General features: G+C 41.2%; 1 protein-coding gene across 1 annotated transcript in view; it reads right to left on the reverse strand.

Moving 5' to 3' along the window:
• Nucleotides 1-15,994: 15,994 nt before the first annotated feature.
• KCND2 (potassium voltage-gated channel subfamily D member 2) overlaps nt 15,995-22,347 on the reverse strand; it is a 244,875-nt gene continuing 238,522 nt past the window's right edge. The window contains exons 5-6 of the mRNA XM_030216253.1: nt 19,956-20,203; nt 15,995-16,323 (exon numbers count right to left, since the gene is read on the reverse strand). Of these exons, the coding sequence (XP_030072113.1) occupies nt 16,146-16,323; nt 19,956-20,203 (426 nt within the window). The 3' untranslated portion in view covers nt 15,995-16,145. The remainder of the gene's footprint in view (nt 16,324-19,955; nt 20,204-22,347) is intronic.

The following is a 22,347-nucleotide window of genomic DNA, read 5'->3' on the forward strand; positions in this document are numbered from 1 at the left end:
AAGGAAGGTAAAATGTTTTTATATAATCTAGAAAAATAACAAAAAAATAAAGGGTTGCGATTTCATGTTTTGAATATAATTTCTTTCGAACTACTGTTCTCTTTCCTTTTATTTATTTTATTTATTTATTGCATTTGTATCCCACATTTTCCCACCTATTTGCGGGTTCAGTGTGGCTTACAATACATAGTGAATGGTGGAAATACAGTTTGTTACAACTCGGTTATGGTTTACATTGTGAGTGGTTATGCGAAAACAAAGTTAAAGTGTCGTTAAGGGAATAGAACAATGGAGAAGAAACAACGGGAACCAATAGAGCAACTGAACAGTAGTAGAAGAACAGTTCGGTATAACATTTTTCTATGAGTAGAGATATATTTTTTATTATTGTGTACACAACCTCTATTCTTTTGATATATCTTTAAAGTTATTAGTACAATTTCTTTAAGGGTCCTTTTACTAAGCTTCAGTAAAAGGGGGCCTGCGCTAGTTTCAGTGTGTGTTTTTGACACGCGTTGAGGTCCACTTTTATCGCAGTGGGTAAAAGGCTGGCTATTTACCATAATGATACCATAATAAGCATACCATAATGATCCATCCTAAATACTAGACAATAAAACTCATAGCAGAACTGGACAAAACGGAACTTTCTGTTCTTGAACTTTAATCGCATTACCATTCTATTTCTCATCACGAAAATGAATTCTTTTTACTTGATTGCCTAATCTACTCTGTCATCTACAAACCTTAATGCAATATAACTCGGTATTTCTCATTCCGGAAATGGCGATCGCCATTATGGAACAATGTAAGCCACATTGAGCCTGCAAATAGGTGGGAAAATGTGGGATACAAATGCAACAAATAAATACATTTTGGGGGAAAAGAAATGGGCATCTTAGTGTTTACCACCAGCTGATATCTATTGTGAGCTAAAAACGCTACGCATGGCTTAGTAAAAGACCCCCTAAATGAGGTCTCACCAGAGACTTAGATAGAGGCATTATCGTCTTCTGTTTTCTGCTGGCCATTCCTCTTTTTGCACTTCCTGCTGACTGAGGACTAAACCACAATGTCAATAAAACCTATTTATACCAAAGTGATTTGCAAATGGTGTGGTAATATCTTCGTGTGTGAAGGAGGAAAAAGCCTCTGTATCCCCAGTCTAAGTTATGTATCTTATGACCCACAGGGTGAAATCTTCATCGGCTTGAAAAAACCTCCCGGATTTTAATCCAGTATCAAGTGTTTTGAATACATAAGCATAGAACACTTATCTTAGTCTTCCAGCATAAACCTTGAAACGCTGGTTCTAATCTTTTTTCCTACGGGGTCCCGTTTTGCCGTGTAAGCTTTCTCAAGGAACCTGACCTCCTGCTTATGCCGGTATTTTGGTGCAGCTTGAATTTTGTCCTCTGTGCACCCATACATCCTTCTGGCGTTCGCTGTCCCCTTTTCCATCTGTTCGGCCATCTTAAGGTCATCACATATGATCACCCCTTCGCCAGGGTGATCACCCAAGCAGTGGCTTAGCCACAGGTGGACCAGGGCCCACCCACTTAGGGTTCAGGCCCACCCAACAGTAGCATATGTTTAGTGGTAGCTGGTGGAGATCCCAAGCTCTATCAGCTGAAGACTTCCCTTTGATGATAAGCCAAGGTGGAAAGAAGCGTTTTCTCGCCAGCTGAGATATTTTTTGGGTGGTGGTGGTGAAGAACACTTGGTGCTCACCCACTTGTTGCCTGGGCCCACCCAGAATCTGTTGTCTGGCTACGCCCCTGCACCCAAGATGGTGATTATACCTGAAAGATGTTGGCGAAAATGTGTTTCACTTTTCTTTTTACATCTCCAAAAGGCCAAAGAACTAATCAGATATTAGTAAAACAAATTGCACTCAGCTTGATTTACCCCTTGAAGATGAAAGAAATCTCAATTAGCCAGTCAGTGTAGCTGCGAGCAAAGAATGGCAAGGGTTGTTTTAAATGAGCTCTACCCTTCTAAATATTAGAAATTGCATTAGATACAAAGAGGGGAAAAAAGCCTTTGATAACTTTATTTTTATATTTATAATAATTAGTAGAACTTTTTGAAGAAATATTAGAATAATTTCAGAGGGGTTGCATAAAAAAACAAAAGAGAACTGTGGTTTTGAAGGAATTATATTTATAATGTGAAATCACAATCCTTTATTTTTGGTTATTTTGTTTTCTAATTGTTGGGTTGTATTAATAGTAAGTATAATTTTGTACTTGCATTTCTAGTAGTGGGAGTTTTACATAACCTAAGACGGTACCAGTCCACTCTTTTGGGGTTGGTGTTAGACGAGGGACCCAGGACAGAAACTGGGGAAGGAGCCTCAAAGCCCACCTGCAGCCTATACCTTCTTCAGCTAGAAAATAGCAATCAAACAAAACGAAAGAAAGGAAAATATTAAGTTAGTCCAATAAAAAAAGATATTTCCTTTTTTTCCTTTGTTTTGTTTTATTTCTGTTTATTTCCTTTAAAGTGAACTAACACACTATCCAGCTTATTTACAAAAGAGATCGCCGGCCATCTTCCGACACAAATTGGGAGATGGCCGGTATTATCGAAAGCCAATTTTGGCCTGCGCCAACTGCATTCCGTTGCGGAGCTGGCCAAACTTCAAGGGGGCATTTTGGCAGGGTAGCGAAGGCGGGACGGGGCGTGGCTACGAGATGGCCAGCTTCGCCCAATAATGGAAAAAAGATGACCGGCTCTGACGAGCATTTTGCCGGCTTCACTTGGTCCGTTTATTTTTTAGGACCAAGTGTCAAAAAAGTGCCTCATTTGACCAGATGACCACTGGAGGGAATTGGGGTCACCTCCCCTTACTCCCCAAGTGGTCATCAACCCCCTCCCACCCAAAAAAAAATAAAAACATTTTTTTCTTTTTGCCAGCCTCAAATGTCATACCCAGCTCCCTGACAGCAGTATTTAGTGGGTGCAGTGCACTTCAGGCAGATGGACCCAGGCCCATCCCCTCCCTACCTGTTACACTTGTGGTGGTAAATGTTGAGCCCTCCAAAACCCACTGTACCCACATGTAGGTGCCCCCCTTCACCCTTAGGGCTATAGTTGTGGGGCGTGGGTTTGGGGGGCTCAGCACACAAGGTAAGGGAGGTATGCACCTGGGAGCAATTTTTTAAGTCCACTGCAATGCCCCCTAGGGTGCCCGGTTGGTGTCCTGGCATGTCAGGGGGGGCCAGTGCACTACAAATACTGGCTCCTCCCATGACCAAAAGGCTTGCATTTTGCCGGGTTTGAGATGGCCGGGCCTGGTTTCCATTATGGCTGAAAACCAAAGCTGGCCATCTCTAAACCTGGCGATCCCTAAACCCGGCGATCTCAACATTTGACTTAAATGTTGAGATTGAGCCGGTGCCAACCGTATTATTGAAAGAAAAGATGGCCGGCCATCTTTTTTGATAATACGGTTGGCGCCACCCCTTTATGGCGCCGGCCATATAGATGGCTGGCCATCTATTTGGCCGGCGCCCTTCAATTATGCCCCTCCACTTCATCTTGAGGCAGGTTACCGTATCAAGGTTTAAAAAGGGTTTGGACAATTTCCTGGAGGAAAAGTCCATAGTCTGTTATTGAGAAGGACATGGGGGAAGCCACTGCTTGTCCTGGGATTGGTAGCATGGAATGTTGCTACCAATTGGGTTTCTGCCAGGTACTTGTGACCTGGCTTCGCCGCTGTTGGAAGCAGGATACTGGGCTAGATGAACCATTGATCTGACCCAGTATGGCTATTCTTATGTTCTCCCAGTGGCATAGGGCAACTGCCTAATTTATTGTCTCCTAATGCTGGCCCTGCTATGTTTTTCTAGCACAATTACATGGTCAGACATTTTTTAAACGTAAGAAGCATGGTAGGCTTCAGAAACAAATCGATGGAAAAACAGTGCTGGTAATTCTTTATGAGACTGGTGTTCAATGGGTCTGTGCCCCTAGATCTCAAAAGTAGGCTCCTAAATTGGACTGAAAATTTGCTAGAGCTGAGTGCTTAAATGTAGGCTTAACATTTCAGTGAATTCCTAAATGTATGTGCCTAAAAAGTGAGTGGCAACAGAGGCAGATGTAGGGTAGGGAAAAAAGTTTGGAGCTGAGCATTAGGTACCTAAAGTAGGCTTATAAATCTAGGCAAATGAATGGCAGGCCTAAATTCTGGTGGATTTTCAGTTGAAAACTTAGGCTGCGTTGTTTGACTGAAAATATAGAACAAATTTAGGGGTCCTTTCCCTAAACTGCAGTAAAAGTGGACTTTAGCTAGCATCAGCCTGTGTTTTTGACATGCACTGAGGCTCCCTTTTACTGCAGTGGGTAAAAGGCCGTCTTTTGTTCTCACAAAGAAATGGCCATGTGGTAAGTGAACCATTTGCCACTTGGCCATTTTTTTTTGGGGGGGGGGGGGGGAGGAGCACGTACCACCACCCATTGAGATGACGGAAAGGGATCCCGCGCTGACCCAGTGGTAACCGGGCAGCATGTGGTGCTGCCTGATTAATGCCGGGTAAGCACCGGTGCTACAAAAATAGAAAATATTTTTGTAGCACCAGAAAGGGCATACACTGGGGGTGAGAACTACTGTCGGGCTGCTGCGGTAGCCCGGCAGTAGTTCTAGATTGGCGTGTAGCAGCAGGCCTGCCGGGAACCACCCCTTTAGTAAAAGGGCCCCTTAGGCACCTAACTTTGGAGCCTAAATTTAGGAGCTCAGATTTTTTTTTAATTAATGGGCCCAATATATTTCCCAACCCAACAGAATATTGAAAAGAAATTATACATAAGGGATCAGGAGTGTCTGTCAATCTGGGGGGCAAAATACCTTTTCAAACATTGAACAGAACAAGGCCAAATTTGGCCGGGATGAAAAACTGAGGGAAAGGCACAATGAGTTTGAAAACGATCAGATTAAAGTTAGGGTTTCAGAGAAATAAAGTCTTCCAAAATACGGTCTGGTGCATTTGTTTGCTGCAGCACTGAAATACTGAAACATAGCGTTTAGGAATTTTTCCTCTTAATCTTCCCCTGCTTTCTCCTCTCCTTTCCCTGTAACATAGGTGCCAGAATGTGTGAGCCACAGGTACCATGGTACCCCACCACACACACATTTTCCTTCCACAGTGAGGTTTCTTTTCTTTACTTCCATCCAAAGGTGGTCAACGCTACAATCGGCATAACTGCAGAAACATTGCAGCGGGCCGCTGCAAACTCAGAGCCTTAAGCATCTTCACATGTCAAGGTGTGTTGGCTCCCAGCCTCTTAGAAACAGGAAGTTCAGAGGGAGTGAGAACTGGCCAACCTTTAGCATGCACAGATGCTCAAGGCCTTACACCGGATGGCTGCTACGCTTCTGCAGTTATGACAGTTGTAGCGTCTCCACAACAGTAGTGGTAATGAAATAAACGCTTTGAGGGGGAGGTGGAAGGGAGAAATGCTGGAGAACATTGGGGGGGGGGGGGAGGAAGGGAGGGAAGAAAGATGCTGGGTGCCATGGGAGAGGGAAAGTATGGGATAGTATATAAGGGAAGGGGTTGGGAGTGGAGCAGAAGGAGGGGTTGGGGTGGGGGGGGGGGTGGAGCTTAGCTGAAACTAAGTTCCAAATTTTAGGAGCGTAGTCACTTTGAATATCAAGCCTTCTAATGTAATAAGGCTTGAAATATGAATATAGCACAAGTTTAATATTTTAGCTCAACATGGAAAATCTGTTTTCAAAGTCCAGAAACTGAATACAGTTATGAGAATCAGTTGGAAAGTACAGTTTTATTGGTTTTCTGCAAAACACGTACAGACATTTACACAGGTAGACAATGTCCTACTGAAGTAGAAATGCTTAAAAATGAGCCCAGTAAGGAGCAGTTTTTCTCCGCTATCACCATTAGTAGGCTAATCCTGTGGCTCCAGTATTGCCACTGGAACCCAGAACATAATGAAGTTTGCATTAATGGGTACAGATTGAAATACTGTGAGCGCAGCTTAATATGGCCATAAAAATTAAATTGCTCCGTCTATAATTGCAGAACAGTGTCCTCCAAACATAATTAACCTAAGAATCCTATTTTATTTCTCTCCAAAATGTGCCGCTTGGCTCAGCAGAACTTCTCAGGGCCATTAGCTGAGGGACGTTTAGCATGATATGTGCTGTTCGGTAAGTGTAGCTCTGTGGATGGAGGTTTCTTTCCTGAGGCACTGAGTCACTATTTCAGAAGTCCTTTGGGTATGCAGAATGTGACTATATATATATATATATATATATTTAAATGATGTAATTTTCTGTTACAATAAACCAAATTATCAATAATGTCTTGATTGTTTTTTTTTTAAGACAGAGGGATCATTAATGAGCCGTTGTGGCAACTGGATTAAAGTTTAGTGCTAGCTGCAGTTTTTAACAGTCGTAGAAACAGAAGTACAAACCTTTGCAGTCAGCAAGACACACACAAACACAGGAAATGTGACTAAAAATAGTAGCCAGATGATATGGAAATGTCAGACGTTTATTAGCATAATAAGAAGTATGTACATAATGGATCAAGGGGCCCTTTTACTAAGCCATGGTAAAACGTGGCCTGCGGCAGTGTAGGCGCATGCATTAAGCGTGCGCCGGGCCAGTTTTTACCATGTCTGCAAAAAAGGGCTTTTAATGTAACGGGAAAAGGGCATGCAGTAAAACTGAAACCAGCACGCATCTAAGGCCTGAGCCTTTAACGCCACCCATTGATTTAGCGGTAAGGGCTCATGCGCTACACACGTGGTGACCGGTCGGCACGTGCCAACTGCTGATTACTACCGGAAACAGCATGCATGGGAGGAAATAATTCATAAAAAGGCATTATGGGCATGCGCCACGCTGGCCTGGCGGTAGTCTCGTTCGGGCGTTTGCTGCATGTGCGTAGAGCCTACCGCAGCTTAGTAAAAGGGCCCCCAAGTGAATAAACTGATACAAAGTAAGTAATAAAAGCATATACAATGAAATATATTTTCATGTATATGTTTTTATTTACTTGGTGTGACATATTTATGGTGAGTTATATCCTTTTTTGTATTTACAGTATATATGTTATCACTTTGGAATGTATTATGTTTTATATTATATTTATATATTATATTCATATTAACGACTCATATTTTTCTTGTTTTTATTATTAATGTGTCTGATATTTTTATATTCTTGATTTTTGTTTTACATGTTTCTTATTCGATTTGATGCAGGCCTTTTAGGCCAAAACATGGCTCGTGTCGAGTCATGGATGCTAATAAACGTCTGACATTTCCACATCGTCTGGCCACTGTTTTTAGTCACCTTTACTGAGTTTGTGAGTGTCATGTTTTCAATGTCACTAGTAATGCAGAACTGAATACACAGCTAGTTTAGTCACCATGCTATTCGGCAGGTCTAAACTGAATGTATAAATGTATACAGTGTCATTGATAAATATCAGCAGCTGGATATAATATTTATGGCTAAAAAGTCACAGTTTATTTATTTAGTTATTTATTAGGATTTATTTACCACCTTTTTGAAGGAATTCACTCAAGGCGGTGTACAGTAAGAATAAATCAAACATGAGCAATAGACAATTACAGCAGTAAAAATATTCAAATAACATTACAAAGTATGGCATAGTATACTACTTACAATGTCAACACAATACGTAACAACATTTTAATTGACAGTGTAGGGTATAAACAAAGATGGAACATATAGATAGGTAAGAGAGTAAGAAGAGTTAGAGAATAAGGTGACTAATTTAAAGAAAGGTGCACATCAGGTCACAGAGATGGTTAAATATTATCGCAGCTTGGGTAGGAGTGGATAAGCATGTCCTGCTGCAAAATATGTAGCCCGTGTAACTCCTTGTGTGTATGAGTGAGACTAACAAGTTAGTTACTTCTTCCATGAAAGGCCTAGTTGAAGAGCTAAGCTTTCACCTGCTTCCTGAAGTAGAGATAGTCTTGTGTTAAGCAGGTTTCTCACCGACCAGGACAGAGTCTAGTGCCAGGAGTCACTAATATTTCTCCATGTCGGCTATATGTAAGTTCCAGACCCCCCTGAGGCAGGCAATTTAGCCAAAATGTGGCCTCGTTGGATCATTGCAACTTTAATATAGTGAAGCCAGATCACACAACTGGATTCAAATAATGTACTTTTGTGATCTTGGTGTCCCTCTCTGAGTTGGCACCGTTCCTTTGTTTGACTGAATATATGGATAACATCAAACACAGGCTGCCTGCAAAGATATAGAGTGAAACATCTGATTGCTCCAGTACAGGTGTAAGTAATTAAATTAAATTAAATGCACCTGCAAGGTAGGCACAATTTCTGCCACTTACGTTATAAAGACACAAAGGGTGGTGATTCTCAGATGGCCTAAAGATAGGCACCAGGATGATGCACGCTAACCCCCAGATTTTAATATTAACATACCATGCCTTGCAGCTTGGCCTCCATATGCATCTTTCAGGTCTCCTTACCTTATCCCATATACCCCAGCCCATTTTCTCAGATCCACTCACTGTAATCTCCTCTTCATTCTCACTTCTGTGAGAATCAGACTGGAATCTACTTACTACAGTGCTTTCAGTTACTTGGCTCTTTTCTTATGGATGGAATTCATTGCTCCATGATTTGAGAACTGAGAGCGCCTACCCCAATTCAAATGCAGGGTTTAGCCATGGTTCTTCTCGCTGGCCTTTTCAGCAATGGGTAGATTGGCACATGGGACAGTCTGGATGATATAGGCCCCCAACCTGCCTCATATTCCAATCTCTTAATGTATTTTCCTACTTAGTTGATGGATTCTAACTGCTTATTTTCTGCCTCTCCTATTGTGTTCTTGAGTCCATCTCTATAGTGCTGTCTTCATTAGCTGTCTCAATATACTTCTATTTATTTATTTTTGTTACATTTGTATCCCGCGCTTTCCCACTCATGGCAGGCTCAATGCGGCTTACATGGGGCAATGGAGGGTTAAGTGACTTGCCCAGAGTCACAAGGAGATGCCTGTGCCTGAAGTGGGAATCCAACTCAGTTCCTCAGGACCAAAGTCCACCACCCTAACCACTAGGCCACTCCTCCACTGTTGCTACTATTTGAGATTCTACATGGAATGTTGCTATTCCACTAGCAACATTCCATGTAGAAGTCGGCCCTTGCAGATTACCAATGTGGCCGCGCAGGCTTCTGCTTCTGTGAGTCTGACGTCCTGCATGTCAGACTCACAGAAACAAAAGCCTGCACAGCCTTCTACATGGAATGTTGCTAGTGGAATAGCGAGAAGAAATCCGCTGAAACATGGAGAACTCAAACGCCCCACGAAAAAAAACCAAGTGGGTAAAAATTGTATTACAAGCAGCGCATGCAGCGCTTCTGACGGTCTCCTTCTTTTAAAAAAAAGTCTTTCTAAAGACTACTATGTTATACCTGAAGGATCATCTTCAATGTTACCCAGCAATACTTTGTCCTAGAGTCTGCTGTAGGATCTTCAAAGGTTTGTCATTACTTTTGCTCCGCAGCACTATGTAAAGCAGACTCCTGATGCAGGCCTGACGGCCGAAACACGACGTCATGTCGAGTCTTCAAATTATTAATAAAGTTGTTTATTAACGAACATCTTCCAGTTTCTGGTATCCTTGGTCGCTCTCCCACTTTTTTTACCCGCTAGTGGAATAGCAACATTCCATGTAGAATCTCCAGTAGTAGCAACATTCCATGTAGAATCTCCAATAGTATCTTTTATTTTTGTTACATTTGTACCCTGCACTTTCCCACTCATGGCAGGCTCAATGCAGCTTACATGGGGCAATGGAAGGTTAAGTGACTTGCCCAGAGTCACAAGGAGCTACCTGTGCCTGAAGTGGGACTCCAACTCAGTTCCTCAGGACCAAAGTCCACCACCCTAACCACTAGGCCACTCCTATTCCTATTAAGTCAGCTAGTTCTGTAAACTTCATGATGAAAGGTGGTATATCTGATGGTAAACCAAGTAAACTAAGAGTGAGATCTCTGTTGCTTTTGATGGAATCCTTTTTAGAGGATAGAAGTGTCTCTTTGGTGCCCCACTCAAGTACATTCTGGATGATGTGGAGGTTGGGTCAGAAGCGGCTGTAGGGAGATCTGGCGTGGAGCATTGTGGTTTTTGATCCATTGCCTCTTCAACTTTATTGCTAAGAAACTATTTCCCTTGCAGAGTACATCAGCAAGCTTTTCTTGCATATCATATGTTTGAACCCAACACTGATACCCATAGGAGAAGCTCTCAACGTTCTCTCAAAAAATCATAGGTCCATGTAACCATATGTTTTCTACATTTCTTTTTCTTGTCTACTAGTGATCTAAGGTATCGTACTTCTTATGAGATACTCAGACTTTTTATCTTGTCCATTTGCCCAGCATAACCTTATACTTCGTTTCTCAGCATAATATGGAAACGATAGAGACTATGCCTATTGGAAACCTGGCATACAGTATATCGGCCCATCAATGAATTACAAGGTGAGTGTAGATTCTGAAAAATTTTCTTCTCAACAAGTGCCGGGTATGAGTGCCCCTCCCATGGGGGGGGGGGGGGGGGAGTAGGTTCTTGTTCAGTTGGTCTTCTTGATGTTGGAACCAACAACCACTAACTGGTGCAGTAACTGTTATTTCTCGAGTCAAGGAGCATATCTGACTCTGTAAATAGAATTAATCTTCACATTCACAGAAATCTCACACATTCTTATCTGCACATCCTTAAGGATGATGTGAATGGGTACTGTCATGCCTTCCTTAGGGGGTTCAAAAAATGGAAGGATGTCCAACATATCTGCGATGGGATCAGCCTTCTTTTCTAAGTGCTAGATTTTAGTTGTTTAGTTCCTGTATATTTTCCGTTGGCTTCCTTTTCATTCCCATTAACTTTATTCTCCTTAGTAACACTGGGCATTATTTAGCCCATAGCAGTCAGCAGTTTTAAAGCCGCTGATAGTTATGAAATGAATTAGACCCAGATATTAAATGTCTGGCTATGTCCAAGCACTGGCATTGAATGTTCAAGTAATTTACAGACCCGGAAGTTCTGCGGATGCCGGTCGATATTGAGTGCCGATACCTGAATTCCTAACTGGGTAAAGAAAGGACTCCTTCCTGTACAGTCCTAGCTGCCTGGTTAGGTACATGAGCACCAGGACTGAACATGGCCAGTGACTGCATATCTGCCAGTTCCACCTCAACCCCATTCCTCAACTGCCCCAGCACTAACTGGACAGTGCTGTGATGGTCAGAGGAGATATTTAGTGACAGTGCCCAGTTAAAAGCTGCTGAATATCTCTTCCTTGTCTGCTGATCAGTGTTCAAGCAAGCTGGAGCCTCTCCTGTTCATTTACACCCTTTTGAAAAATCTATCCCTTAATTTTTTATCCTTCATAAACACACTCATAAAAAGAAAAAAATAACAAAAAGAATAATGCATCACAACAAGAAATATATTTGCATTTCCTCTTGCACATTTGTGTGTGTTTTTTTTTTACATGTATGTGTGTTTAGTCCTTGTTCCTTTTCCATTTACTTCTGTTGGCTGTGTTTTTATCTTTTTTAAGTAAAGTTATCCATCTTCTATATTGCTATGCTTGATTCTCACTTGAGACTACCAATTGTTTTCATAATTTATTTTGGACCTGTTTACTAAGCCGCACTAATGTTTTTAGTGCACGCTAAACACTAGAGACACCCATAGGAATTCATGGGTGTCTCTAGCGTTTAGCACATGCTAATTTTAGAACGTGCTAAAAACGCTAGCGCACCTTAGTAAACAGGGCCCTTATATTGTTAACTGCTTTGGTATGACGACAAAAGGTGGTATATCACATTTTAAAATAAACTAAATTTATCTTGACAAATTTCTGTTTCTGGCAGGGACACTGAACAAAACGTCCTCTAGCGGAAACTTTCTCCTTTCTTGTGTTTTGTTTTTGTGCATGCAAATTGCTTATTCATGCATATCCTCATGTACCAAGATTGGAAGAGGTGCAGGAGAAGTGACATCCTCTTGGCTCACTTGAGGAATATATCTGTGGCTAGACACCACATTCTTAGAACTCTTGCCTTCTGCCAAATGATGTCAAGGATCAGTGGTCCTCTCTGTGAGGATGCATGGAAGGTGAAATGGCAGACGTCTACTCTTAATGATGATGAAGACCCTAGGTATCATTTTAGGTAGGTTGCACAGTTAGGGATGCCATGTTTGGAAGACATGACAGGAACAAATAACGGGTATTGATCATCTATATCAGGGATGTCCAAACTTGGTCCTCACCAGGTCAGGTTTTCTCCAATGAATATGCATGAGATCTATTTGCATAAATTGAGGCAGTGCATGCAAATAGATCTCATGCATATTCATTGGGGAAATCCTGAAAACTTGACTGGATTATGGCCCTCGAGGACTGAGGTTGGACAATCCTGATCTATATTGTCTTGCCAAGCTACTTGCATTTCTTGAAGCCTTTGAGATACTTTGATTTCTTGATGATAAAAAGCTGCAGCCAAGCCCAATGACTCATTGTTAAAAATGCATTGAGCAATGCTGGTCAGTTCATATCACAGACATGCCAAAAATTAAGGAAACTATAAAAAAAACACTCAAAACCTAACCAGGGCTTTTCTAAGAAGGACAAAGGGGTGAAAATGAGGGAGTCCTTGGTTTTAGATATGAAAACCATCCACTAGTACTACACAATAAAGAAGTGAACATTGGGTCCATGGATAAAAAGAAACTGAGTTGGCCCATGTGTGCTCAGTTCACCATGCCAGGAAGCTGTACGAGAAAGTTTCTTTACATTTTCTTGTCTCTGCTCTTTCAGAAGACTTCAACTATGCATGAGGACCACGTAAGCTGCTTGTCCTCAGAGAATATAATTTACAGTATTTGAACTGTATTGGTGTTCTAGGTTTTTCTTTAATATCCTGTGACTGTGGCAAAGATTATGGGCACCTGCTACCTTGACAAGAACAATTACTGCCCTTTCATTATTTAGAATAGCTGTAGAGCACCACGATTGCTGTTCATGAAATATATCAAGTATTTTATATCACATTCATTGTTAGTTTAATCATGAATTGATAATGAGTGTGGCTGTTGAGCAGACTGGATGGACCGTTCAGGTCCTTTATCTGCCGTCATTTACTATGTTACTATATATTTCAACTAATATTGTGTCATGATGATAAATGCCTTGAAATTCATAGTAGTACTCATGTATTCATAATCAGTCAAGTACACATTGAATCTCACCTTAATGTGAGTATTTTTATTTATAAAACTGATTGCAAGGTTTCAGGTGGTTCATTGACAGTCTTGAGTCAAATTAAATAGTAATTCCTAAGTCATGCTCTTAATTATCATTAACAAATGGAATTTTACTAAAAACATTTGTGTTTAGATATGGGACTGTTAACCATTTTCAGCTTTTCTATTCCATTGCTATGCATTTTAGCCAACCATTCATGTGCTGTGTTTTTACTGGAGAAATACTACATAGTCCTGCATGGGAATGTCTGGTGGAATCCACTGTACAGATTCATAACCCCTGTAGTGACTGCAGCCTGGAATTAGATAGCAAACACAAGTCCATGAACTGCAATTTACTTACTGTAGAGGCAAGTGTCCCATTAAAGCATGCAGATGTTTTATTGAAATACTCCTCAGATGTCTATTTGTTCAGCCTAGCACACATACTATGCCAACCTCTGAAATATGATACAAGGATTTCCAACAAAACTGTCAAAAATCAACATCCTCTGTTGTTTTGTATGATACACAGAAATAATTACACTTCATTTACAGTATAGGTGCACTTTGCACAGTCATCAACAGTCATTCATTATCAAAACGGCATTTAAATCACCTAAAACACTAAAACACTGAAAAAAAAGGTTATTTTCTTTTAATTCTGAATAAATTAAGCAATTGGAACAACTGAAGTGCTGGAATAAAAGAGCAAATCTGTTGTACTTTGAAATCTTACCAAATTATTTGCCAAATTATATTAAGGAAAGGTTAAGTAGGTGATTGTTAACTACAATACAGCTATTGCGTTATTGCAGTTTATTATTCTAGAGATGAAAATACATGTTACAGAAGACATACTTTTAAGGACTCCGAGGTCCTTGGTTAAGAAGCATCAAGTGATATGAAGAAGTAGCTCTTGCTACACACCTTTAAAATTGGGCAGCCTCCAAACCTGCAGTTGCAGCAATAAAAAAGTGACAAAGTACAGTTAGCTGGTAACTGCAAAATTAAAAGGTCAGCAAACAAGCTGCAAATAGTATAGGAGCAGGAAGCAAGCTCAAAGCAAATTACATTACAATCTGATTCAACCTGAACTAAAGCTGTATTCTCTCCCAGTGCAACAGATGTCATTGGCTCGTTTTTGTACCATACGCAGCTTATTTGAGCACCCTGAGTCTGCATGTCTGATGCACAAATTCTTTTCCAATGTTTTACAATCACTTTCAAGCATCTCCAAATTCAGGAGAATCAGGCATGCTGTGTTTTCTGCTCATCACAGTTTTCTGAAAATGGAGGATTTTTTTTTTACTTGTGCATAAACGCCAGTTTGCACGTTAAACATAAAAGAACAGTCTCAACTTTTATTTAAAAAAAAAAAAAAGGTACCCTTTGCAGAAATTTCTTTTCACTAGAATTCCTTAGTGAGATCGAGGATCAATCAGAGAATCATAGTTACAATGGAATCTAAATGTTTATCACTTGAAACCTGTGGTGTCTAAAACACAGCTGCAATTTCCATGGTGTAAAATAACGTTTTCTGCAAAAAAATATAATTTTACCAGACATAAAGCAAGAAATATTGTGAGTTACAGGGCCTACCACACAGTTATTGGTAAATAAACAAACAAACAAACAAACAAACAAACAAACAAAACAGTTACTGCATCCAATCTGGCATTCTATATTACCATGGAAATTAAAATGTACGCAGCTACTGTTAATCAACTGTATCTTCCTTTCAATCAAAATTACATTAAACAAAAATTTGGGGCAAATTTTACAATACGATTCTATACACGGGATGCATTTGAGAAAATATAAAAGCATGACATGTGTATCAGAAGGCAGTAACATGAACTCAGCGAGACCATTATGGATCGTAAAGCAAACATGAGAGAGCGGTACCAGAAGGGATAATGTGCAAGACAAGGGGATAGCCGAACGCGCAACTCGTTGTGGGAATGTTTCGTGGAGCAGATTATTCAAACCATTGTGACATACTACGTATTCTGAAGTACAGAATTTTTCAAAATATCTTGAAGGAAGGAAAATCTTTGTCCCTGATTCAACAAGTGTACAATGAATTATTGCAATTGTAACAGAACCAAGGAAGTACATTGAATGAAAATAATAAATACTGAAAAACATGAATATGTCAAAAAGTCACTAACTATGCTGCCTGTAAGAAATACTGCGTTGCCAAAGAAGAAGTTGTTCTGTATAATTTTTGGAAAACCATCACTAATCCAGTTGCCGTAACTGCACAGATAGGCCTCTCTCTACGGTATGAGCTTATCATGCCTCAACTTAAAGGAACATAAGTAGACTGATCACTGCTCAAAAGAATTACAGCATGCATTGTGGTTTTATTATGTTGAGATCTGTAGAAATATATTCCATATGCACTTTTAAATATATTCAGTTTTTCATCTGTGGTGTTCATGATTATTAACAGGAAAAAAATATCAAAACTCTTTTTCCAGTTGTATGTCGCATTTTCAACTGGAACAATATGTTCAAAGTTTTCGTTATATATAAAAGAGTTCTCATGGTAGAAGCAACAATGGGAGAAACGTTTCATTGTGCTCACGTATTGTCATGTCACATACACTGTGTAATAGTTCTAGTATGTTCTAGACGTGCTATTTGGTTGTCTCTTTCCATTGTTCAAACCTTGAAACATGAACGATCTCCTTCTGTAGAACCTTTATGCAGCTGCTGTAGGAACATTGGTAACGGGCTTCACGCTCTCGTAGATTTCTCTTTAGAACACTGTACCCAGATATTCAATGTCCAGGCCATGTCCAGGCAATGTTTGCATTCAGATTATATGTGGTCATTATTCTAAATGTTTCATAAAGCAGATACTCGTACAATGTTTCTTTGTGAGTAGTCTGGAGAATCTGGTCTGTCATCTTCCTCCGGCGTCGTTACAGGTGGTGTTGGAATGCTTATTATTGCTGTAGTGACGTAAGGCTGCTCACAGTTTAATTTAATGCTCTCTTCCACTTTGGCATTTAAACTGGATCGGCTAGAGAAGAATCAGCAAAAATGATTAGAATGTTATCTTTTTCTGCTTCCCTCTTCCAGCTTTCATTTTCCACCTACCCCTGGCAGCTGTCCTGGGCAATTTACAGCTCCCAGCTGAGGGGCCCTTTTACTACGACGTTTAGGCGTCTACGTGTGCACAGCGCACATCAAATTAGAACTACCGCCTGGCTGCCGCGTGTCCCGGGTAGTAATTCTAATTTTGACACGCATCCAAAACGTGCGGCAGAAAATAATGTCTATTTTCTACCGTGTGGCGCTAACGGGATGGTAATCAGCAGTGCGTGCTGAAGATTACCGCCCGGGTTAATGCGTGAGACCTTACCGCTAAGTCAATGGGTGGCGGTAAAGTCTCAGGATCAAAATGGACACAAGCGGATTTTTATTTTGCCACATGTCCATTTTCGGCAAAAATACTCCAAAAAGGCCTTTTTTGCAGGCACGCTGAAAAAATGGATCTGCGCGCGTCCAATACACGCGTCTACGCCGGCGCAAACCATTTTTTGGCCCCCCTTAGTAAAAAGGCCCCTGAATGAGGCAAAAGGGAATCTGTAAACCCATTTACTTTCCGCTTCTCTTGTATTATTTATTTATTTATTTGCTGCATTTATATCCCACATTTTCCCACCTATTTGCAGGCTCAATGTGGCTTACAATATAATACAACAACAATCACATTAATGGGATAAGGAAATCAGAATATAGATAAATAAGGTGCATGAGAATGTCAATGTAATCATATTAGCGGAATAACAATTTCAGCCTTATTGTAGTTAAGGTGCACAGAAAATTATGTATAATGAGAAGTGGGTAATTAGATAAAACATAACATAATGATAACAGGACAAGATATAATGTTCAATAATTATTATAATTCAATAATTATAATTATATTATGATTAAAATTAAAATTATAATTCAATATTAGTAGAAATTAACCATGTTTTACAATGCACATAACAGTCTTCCACCCATGCCCAAATTCTGCAAATAGTGTTGGATGCAGGCACTGGGAGCTCCTCGACTGCACTGAAAAATGTTATCACCCACTCAAAGCGATAGGTATTTAGAAGACTATATTCAAAGGGCTTATGCTCCTGACTTTGAGAGTTAGGCCTCTAAACCAGTAGATTTGGTCCTAGACCCCCTGCCGACGACCCTCTCGACCCCCCCCTAATGCCGCCAACCCTCCCCCACCGTTGCTGAGGGCTACCTTTGCTGGCAGAGGACCCCAATCCACGCCAGCCGAGGTCCTCTTCTTCCCGCGCAAGGCTTTGTTCTGTTTCTGACGTCAGGACGTCAGACTCACAGAACCAGAAAGGTAGGTGGCGGCGGGGGAGGGTTGGTGGCGGGAGGGGGGGGGTCAAAGTTGTTGTTGGTGGTGGCGGCGGGTGCGGGTTGGCAATGGCAGGGGGGCCGGTGGCAGCGGGGAGGGGGGGGGGGGGCTAAAATGTGCCCCCTCACCTCGGGCTCTGGACCCCTCTCCTGCCGGTCTGGCTACGCCCCTGTTCTAAACTGTGGCAACAGGAGAGGATTTAAGATGGGTGAAAAAAGTTAGGAACTTAGCACTGATTTTAAGCCCTGAAGTTTTGGGCTTAATGCATTTTAATGCAGGATTTTAACACACAGAAGCTCAAACTAAATGCTGCAACAAGAAGGGGCATTCCCAGTATTTTTTATTGCAGGTCGTGCACATGATTGCGCACGTGGCAGCCATGTGCTCCACTCATGTGAACAGTGAACACCCCTGTTGCCATTACATGCTATGCTACTTATCTGTTCCCTTACAGAATACTACTTAGGTGTTTTGCTTTCTTTTAGCACAAAAGTGTACACTTAGCCGTGACAGTGTTCTGTACATGTATGTGCTCAAGTGGCGTGTACATGTGAGAGCCCTGTTATAGAATTGCCCTTTACATGCTCTAGTATTCAAGCAGTGCTTTGGTGAAATATCCTCTCAAGCCCTAGATTACAAACAACTTCTTATCTCAAGTGTGCTTTCCACTCTCACACCCAATAGAATCGTTAATAATATAATATACTTGGTAATAATAGAATCTACATATTCTACAGACAAGAGGAAATAGAAAAATGAAAGACATAAAATTAGCATTTGGGGATGCAGTGCTTCCCTAATCAGCGGTGTCCCGGGTACTGGCATCGTGTCGGGACAACAGTAAAGAGGAGTTGATACCAAATCACCTTTTCCCTATCTCCCAAAACTCAGGCTGGGGTTTAAGAAGTGGAAGCCTCAAATCTTGTTCAGGGTGGAGTCTCACTACACCAACCCAGCAGAGGGAAAAAGGAAGACAGGTGCTGTATATGCAGAACAGTATCATCTGCAGGATAAGAGGATCTCCCTCGTCATCCACCCTTGATACCAGCTAGGAGAAACTGAAGTATAATTTCTGTGTGTCACAGAAGGGAAAATGCCAGATAAGTGAGTGTCCAGGAAACCCATAAGTGACTGAGGGCAGGGCCACCAAGAGACAGAGCCGGGCCCAGGGCAGGGCCATAGCCACCGCCCCCTCCATTTGGGCCGCTGCCACCATCCTCTTACCTTCCTGCATCCTCCCTTGATCTGTCACTCTCCAGCTCCTGTATGCCGGGACACGGGTTAACGCGATAACCTGGGTCCCGACACATAGGAGCAGGAGAGAGACAGACCAAGGGAGCAGAACCTTCTGCCTGCCTCAAGCCTTGCCGGTGCTGGGCCCCCCTTGGAGGCCAGCCCAGGGAATCCCCCCCCCCCCCTCTCGGTGGTCCTGAGTGAGGGGAGTATTCACACATTGTGAGAAGAGAAGATGAGAAGAAATTCTGTCTCAGAATCTTTCTAGGGTTGAAGATCGGAGATGCTACAGAGGAACCTGTCGGAAAGAGCCCAAGTTTGAGGAGCTACTGAGAAGAGAGGATAAAGAAGATGACTATGTGAGTCATGAATCCAAATGCTAACTTTACGTCATTATTATTTTTCCTCCTGTCTGCAAAATATATTTTAAGTTTACCCAGTAGATTATACTATTACCTGTAATGAGTGATTTTTAATTCTTTTGAATTAGTCTATCGTGTATGAGACTGGAAGGCACACTCGAGGTGAGAAGCTTTTTGTAAACTATGGCTTTGACAGTCAAAATTCTTCCAGACTCAAAAAACAAATGCACCACCTTTCTGTAGCCAAGGAGCCTGTTACAAATGAGTTGCTGCCGAATTACAACAAATATAACAGAAACATGCTTATTAGATCAGTTCTGCCAGAAAATTATGAAAGAAACATACTAAAAGTTTTCACTGATTGACACTAAAAACAGCCATAAAATAAGTATGGAAGTTAGATGCCTCAGTAGAACATCGACTAACACAAAGTTCTTTCAAAACAAGAGAGATCACTGCATGCATGAAGGTACTGATGGACCAAACTAAGACTTCTGCTGTGTTCTGTGTTCTACTGTAACAAAAACTTGAGGTGATGTCCATATCTAACCCTTTTAGGAAGTGCATTGAGATTACCAGCCCCTGCTCTCTTTCAGATGTAACACAACGACCCAACAGATGGAGGTGACTTTTATTTATATCTATATTAATCAACCAGTCCCTCCAGAGAGATATCATTACTACCTGTTAGATAAAGGTGTTCTTTCCACACATCGGATCTGGATAGTGCTGAGTTCCTGGACGCTGCCTGGACGACTACCTGTCACGTTGGGAGTAGAGATCCGGAAAGTTTTTTTGTTACGGCGTGAGCAGCAAGACCTGGTGACACCTTGCTGAGAGGAGAGTGAGGGACTATGGCTTGAAGGTCGATTTGTTGTAGTTACTTCCATGCAGCTCTCTTCATACATTTGTTCATCCACAAACTCATGATTCTGAGTAGGAACGACATATGGTAAGTGAAGATCGGCATGAAAAAGGGATACATTTTAGACAGAGCACAGCCAGAGTTTCAAGTTTTATTATTATTTGATATACCGTCTATAATAGCAACTTTCAGAGCAGTTTACAATCTGTAAAAAAGAGAATAAATTAAAAAGAAAATATCAAACAAAATAGTACATGGACAGAAAAAAAGAAGGAAGAAGCAGAACTACAATTGCTGATAGGATAGAGAGGAAAATTAGAGATATCAAACAAAATGAGTTTTAAAGTGAGATATCACACAAACTGTTAAATACAATATCGAGAAAATTTAATGAATCCAAGTATAAGAATTACACCTTCTTACCAGGATATCTTTGTTTAGCTGAAATTACAATATTTTACATTTTATGGGGTCAATATTCAAAACGATTTAAATGGCCAAAAACTAGAATGATACTTGGGTGCATAGGGAGAGGAATGGCTAACAGGAAAAAAGGAAGTAGTATTGCTTCTTTAAAAGACTCTGGTGGGACCTTTTTTAGAATATTGTGTACAATTCTGGAGACTTCACCTTCAAAAAGACATAAACAGAATGGAGTCGGTCTACTAAAATAGTCAGCGGTCTTCGTCATAAAGGACTAGATTCTATGGGCCCTGTTTACTAAGGTGCGTTAGTGTTTTTAGTGCACGCACTAACCATGTAGGCGCCTATAGGGATATTGTAGGCACGTACATGGTTAACACGCATACATGGGTAAAGCGCGTTAAAAATGTTAACGTGCCTATTACGCTGCTTAGTAAACAGGGCCCTATATAGGATACCTGAAAAACTGGAGCTGAAAATATTACCGCCTAGGCGTACTTTGTAAATTGTGTCTAGATTTAGGTGTGGTTTATAGAATATGCCAAGCGGCCATGCCTACTCCAAACTCTAGATGCATCCATTTACGCCAAGTAAAACGTGGTGTAAATACCAGCGCCTAAGTTAGGCACAAAGCAGGTGTATTCTATAACTGTGCACGTAGATTTTTGGAATGCCCATGGTCGGTCCATGCCACGCACCCTTTTTGGCAACACGCATTAGAATTTACATGCACCACTTTACAGAATATGCCTAGCAAGTTGTGCATGTAAATTCTAATGAATGCCAATTAGTATCAATAATTGCTTGTTAAATGGCAATTATCAGCACTGATTGACTTGTTAATTAATTAAATTGCACACACACATCCAGAATACAACCAGATTTGCATGCGCAGTTTCGGTCGTGCTATAAAGAATCCAGGGGACAGCGTATGGGGACAGATTTATTTATCTATTTTAATGTTTTGGAAGAAAAAGCAGGAGAGGGGAGCTATGATAGATATGTTTAAATACCTCTGTGACATAAATGCACAAAGGTCTCCACAATTTGCATGCCCAATTTGGGTGCGATCCTGAGATCCGGTATAAAACTGATTAGTTAACGAGTTGATAACACTGAACTACTGACATTAATTTGCATAAATTTGGACTTAGTGTATTTGCCTATGTGCTATTCTATAATGTTGGACACCCAAAGTATCTTGTGTGTAATCTAAAAGGGTGTGTGGCCATGGGTGAGGCATGGGCAGGTCAGGGGCGTTCAAAACATTTAGGTGCAGTGTTATAGAATTCCTGGGTTGTGTGTCCAACTTGCATGCCAGGATTTAAACCAGGTTTTAGTAGGCGTCAGTCCTTATGCCCAAAGTTAGGCATGGGACTTGGCGCTAAGCGCTATACTATAATGGGTGCTTGGCACAGAGCACCCTTTATAGAATATAAGTTCAGTGCAGATCCCTTAGGAAAGGAAGAGTTAGTGGTTACTAAGGACGGGCAGACTGGTTGGGCCTTTTGGCCCTTATCTGCTGTCATGTTTCTATGTTTCTATCTTACTGGTGCCTAATTTGGGGCACCATTTACTGATCCAGCCCTAAATTCCTACCTGAGACTATTGAGGGTTAAGTGACTTGCCCAAGGTCCATGAATGGGACTGAAATCCTAGCTTCCATAGTTCTCAGATTGCTGCTCCAACCACTAGGTGACTCCTCCACTCCACTGGAGTATCATCTATCCACTGTGAGACCCCGTTCCTGAAAAGACCAAGCTCCTTGAGTGTGAAGTCCATCTACAT

This window comes from Microcaecilia unicolor, chromosome 10 (genome assembly GCF_901765095.1).
Source record: "Microcaecilia unicolor chromosome 10, aMicUni1.1, whole genome shotgun sequence".
In the NCBI taxonomy this organism is placed as follows: Eukaryota; Metazoa; Chordata; class Amphibia; order Gymnophiona; family Siphonopidae; genus Microcaecilia; species Microcaecilia unicolor.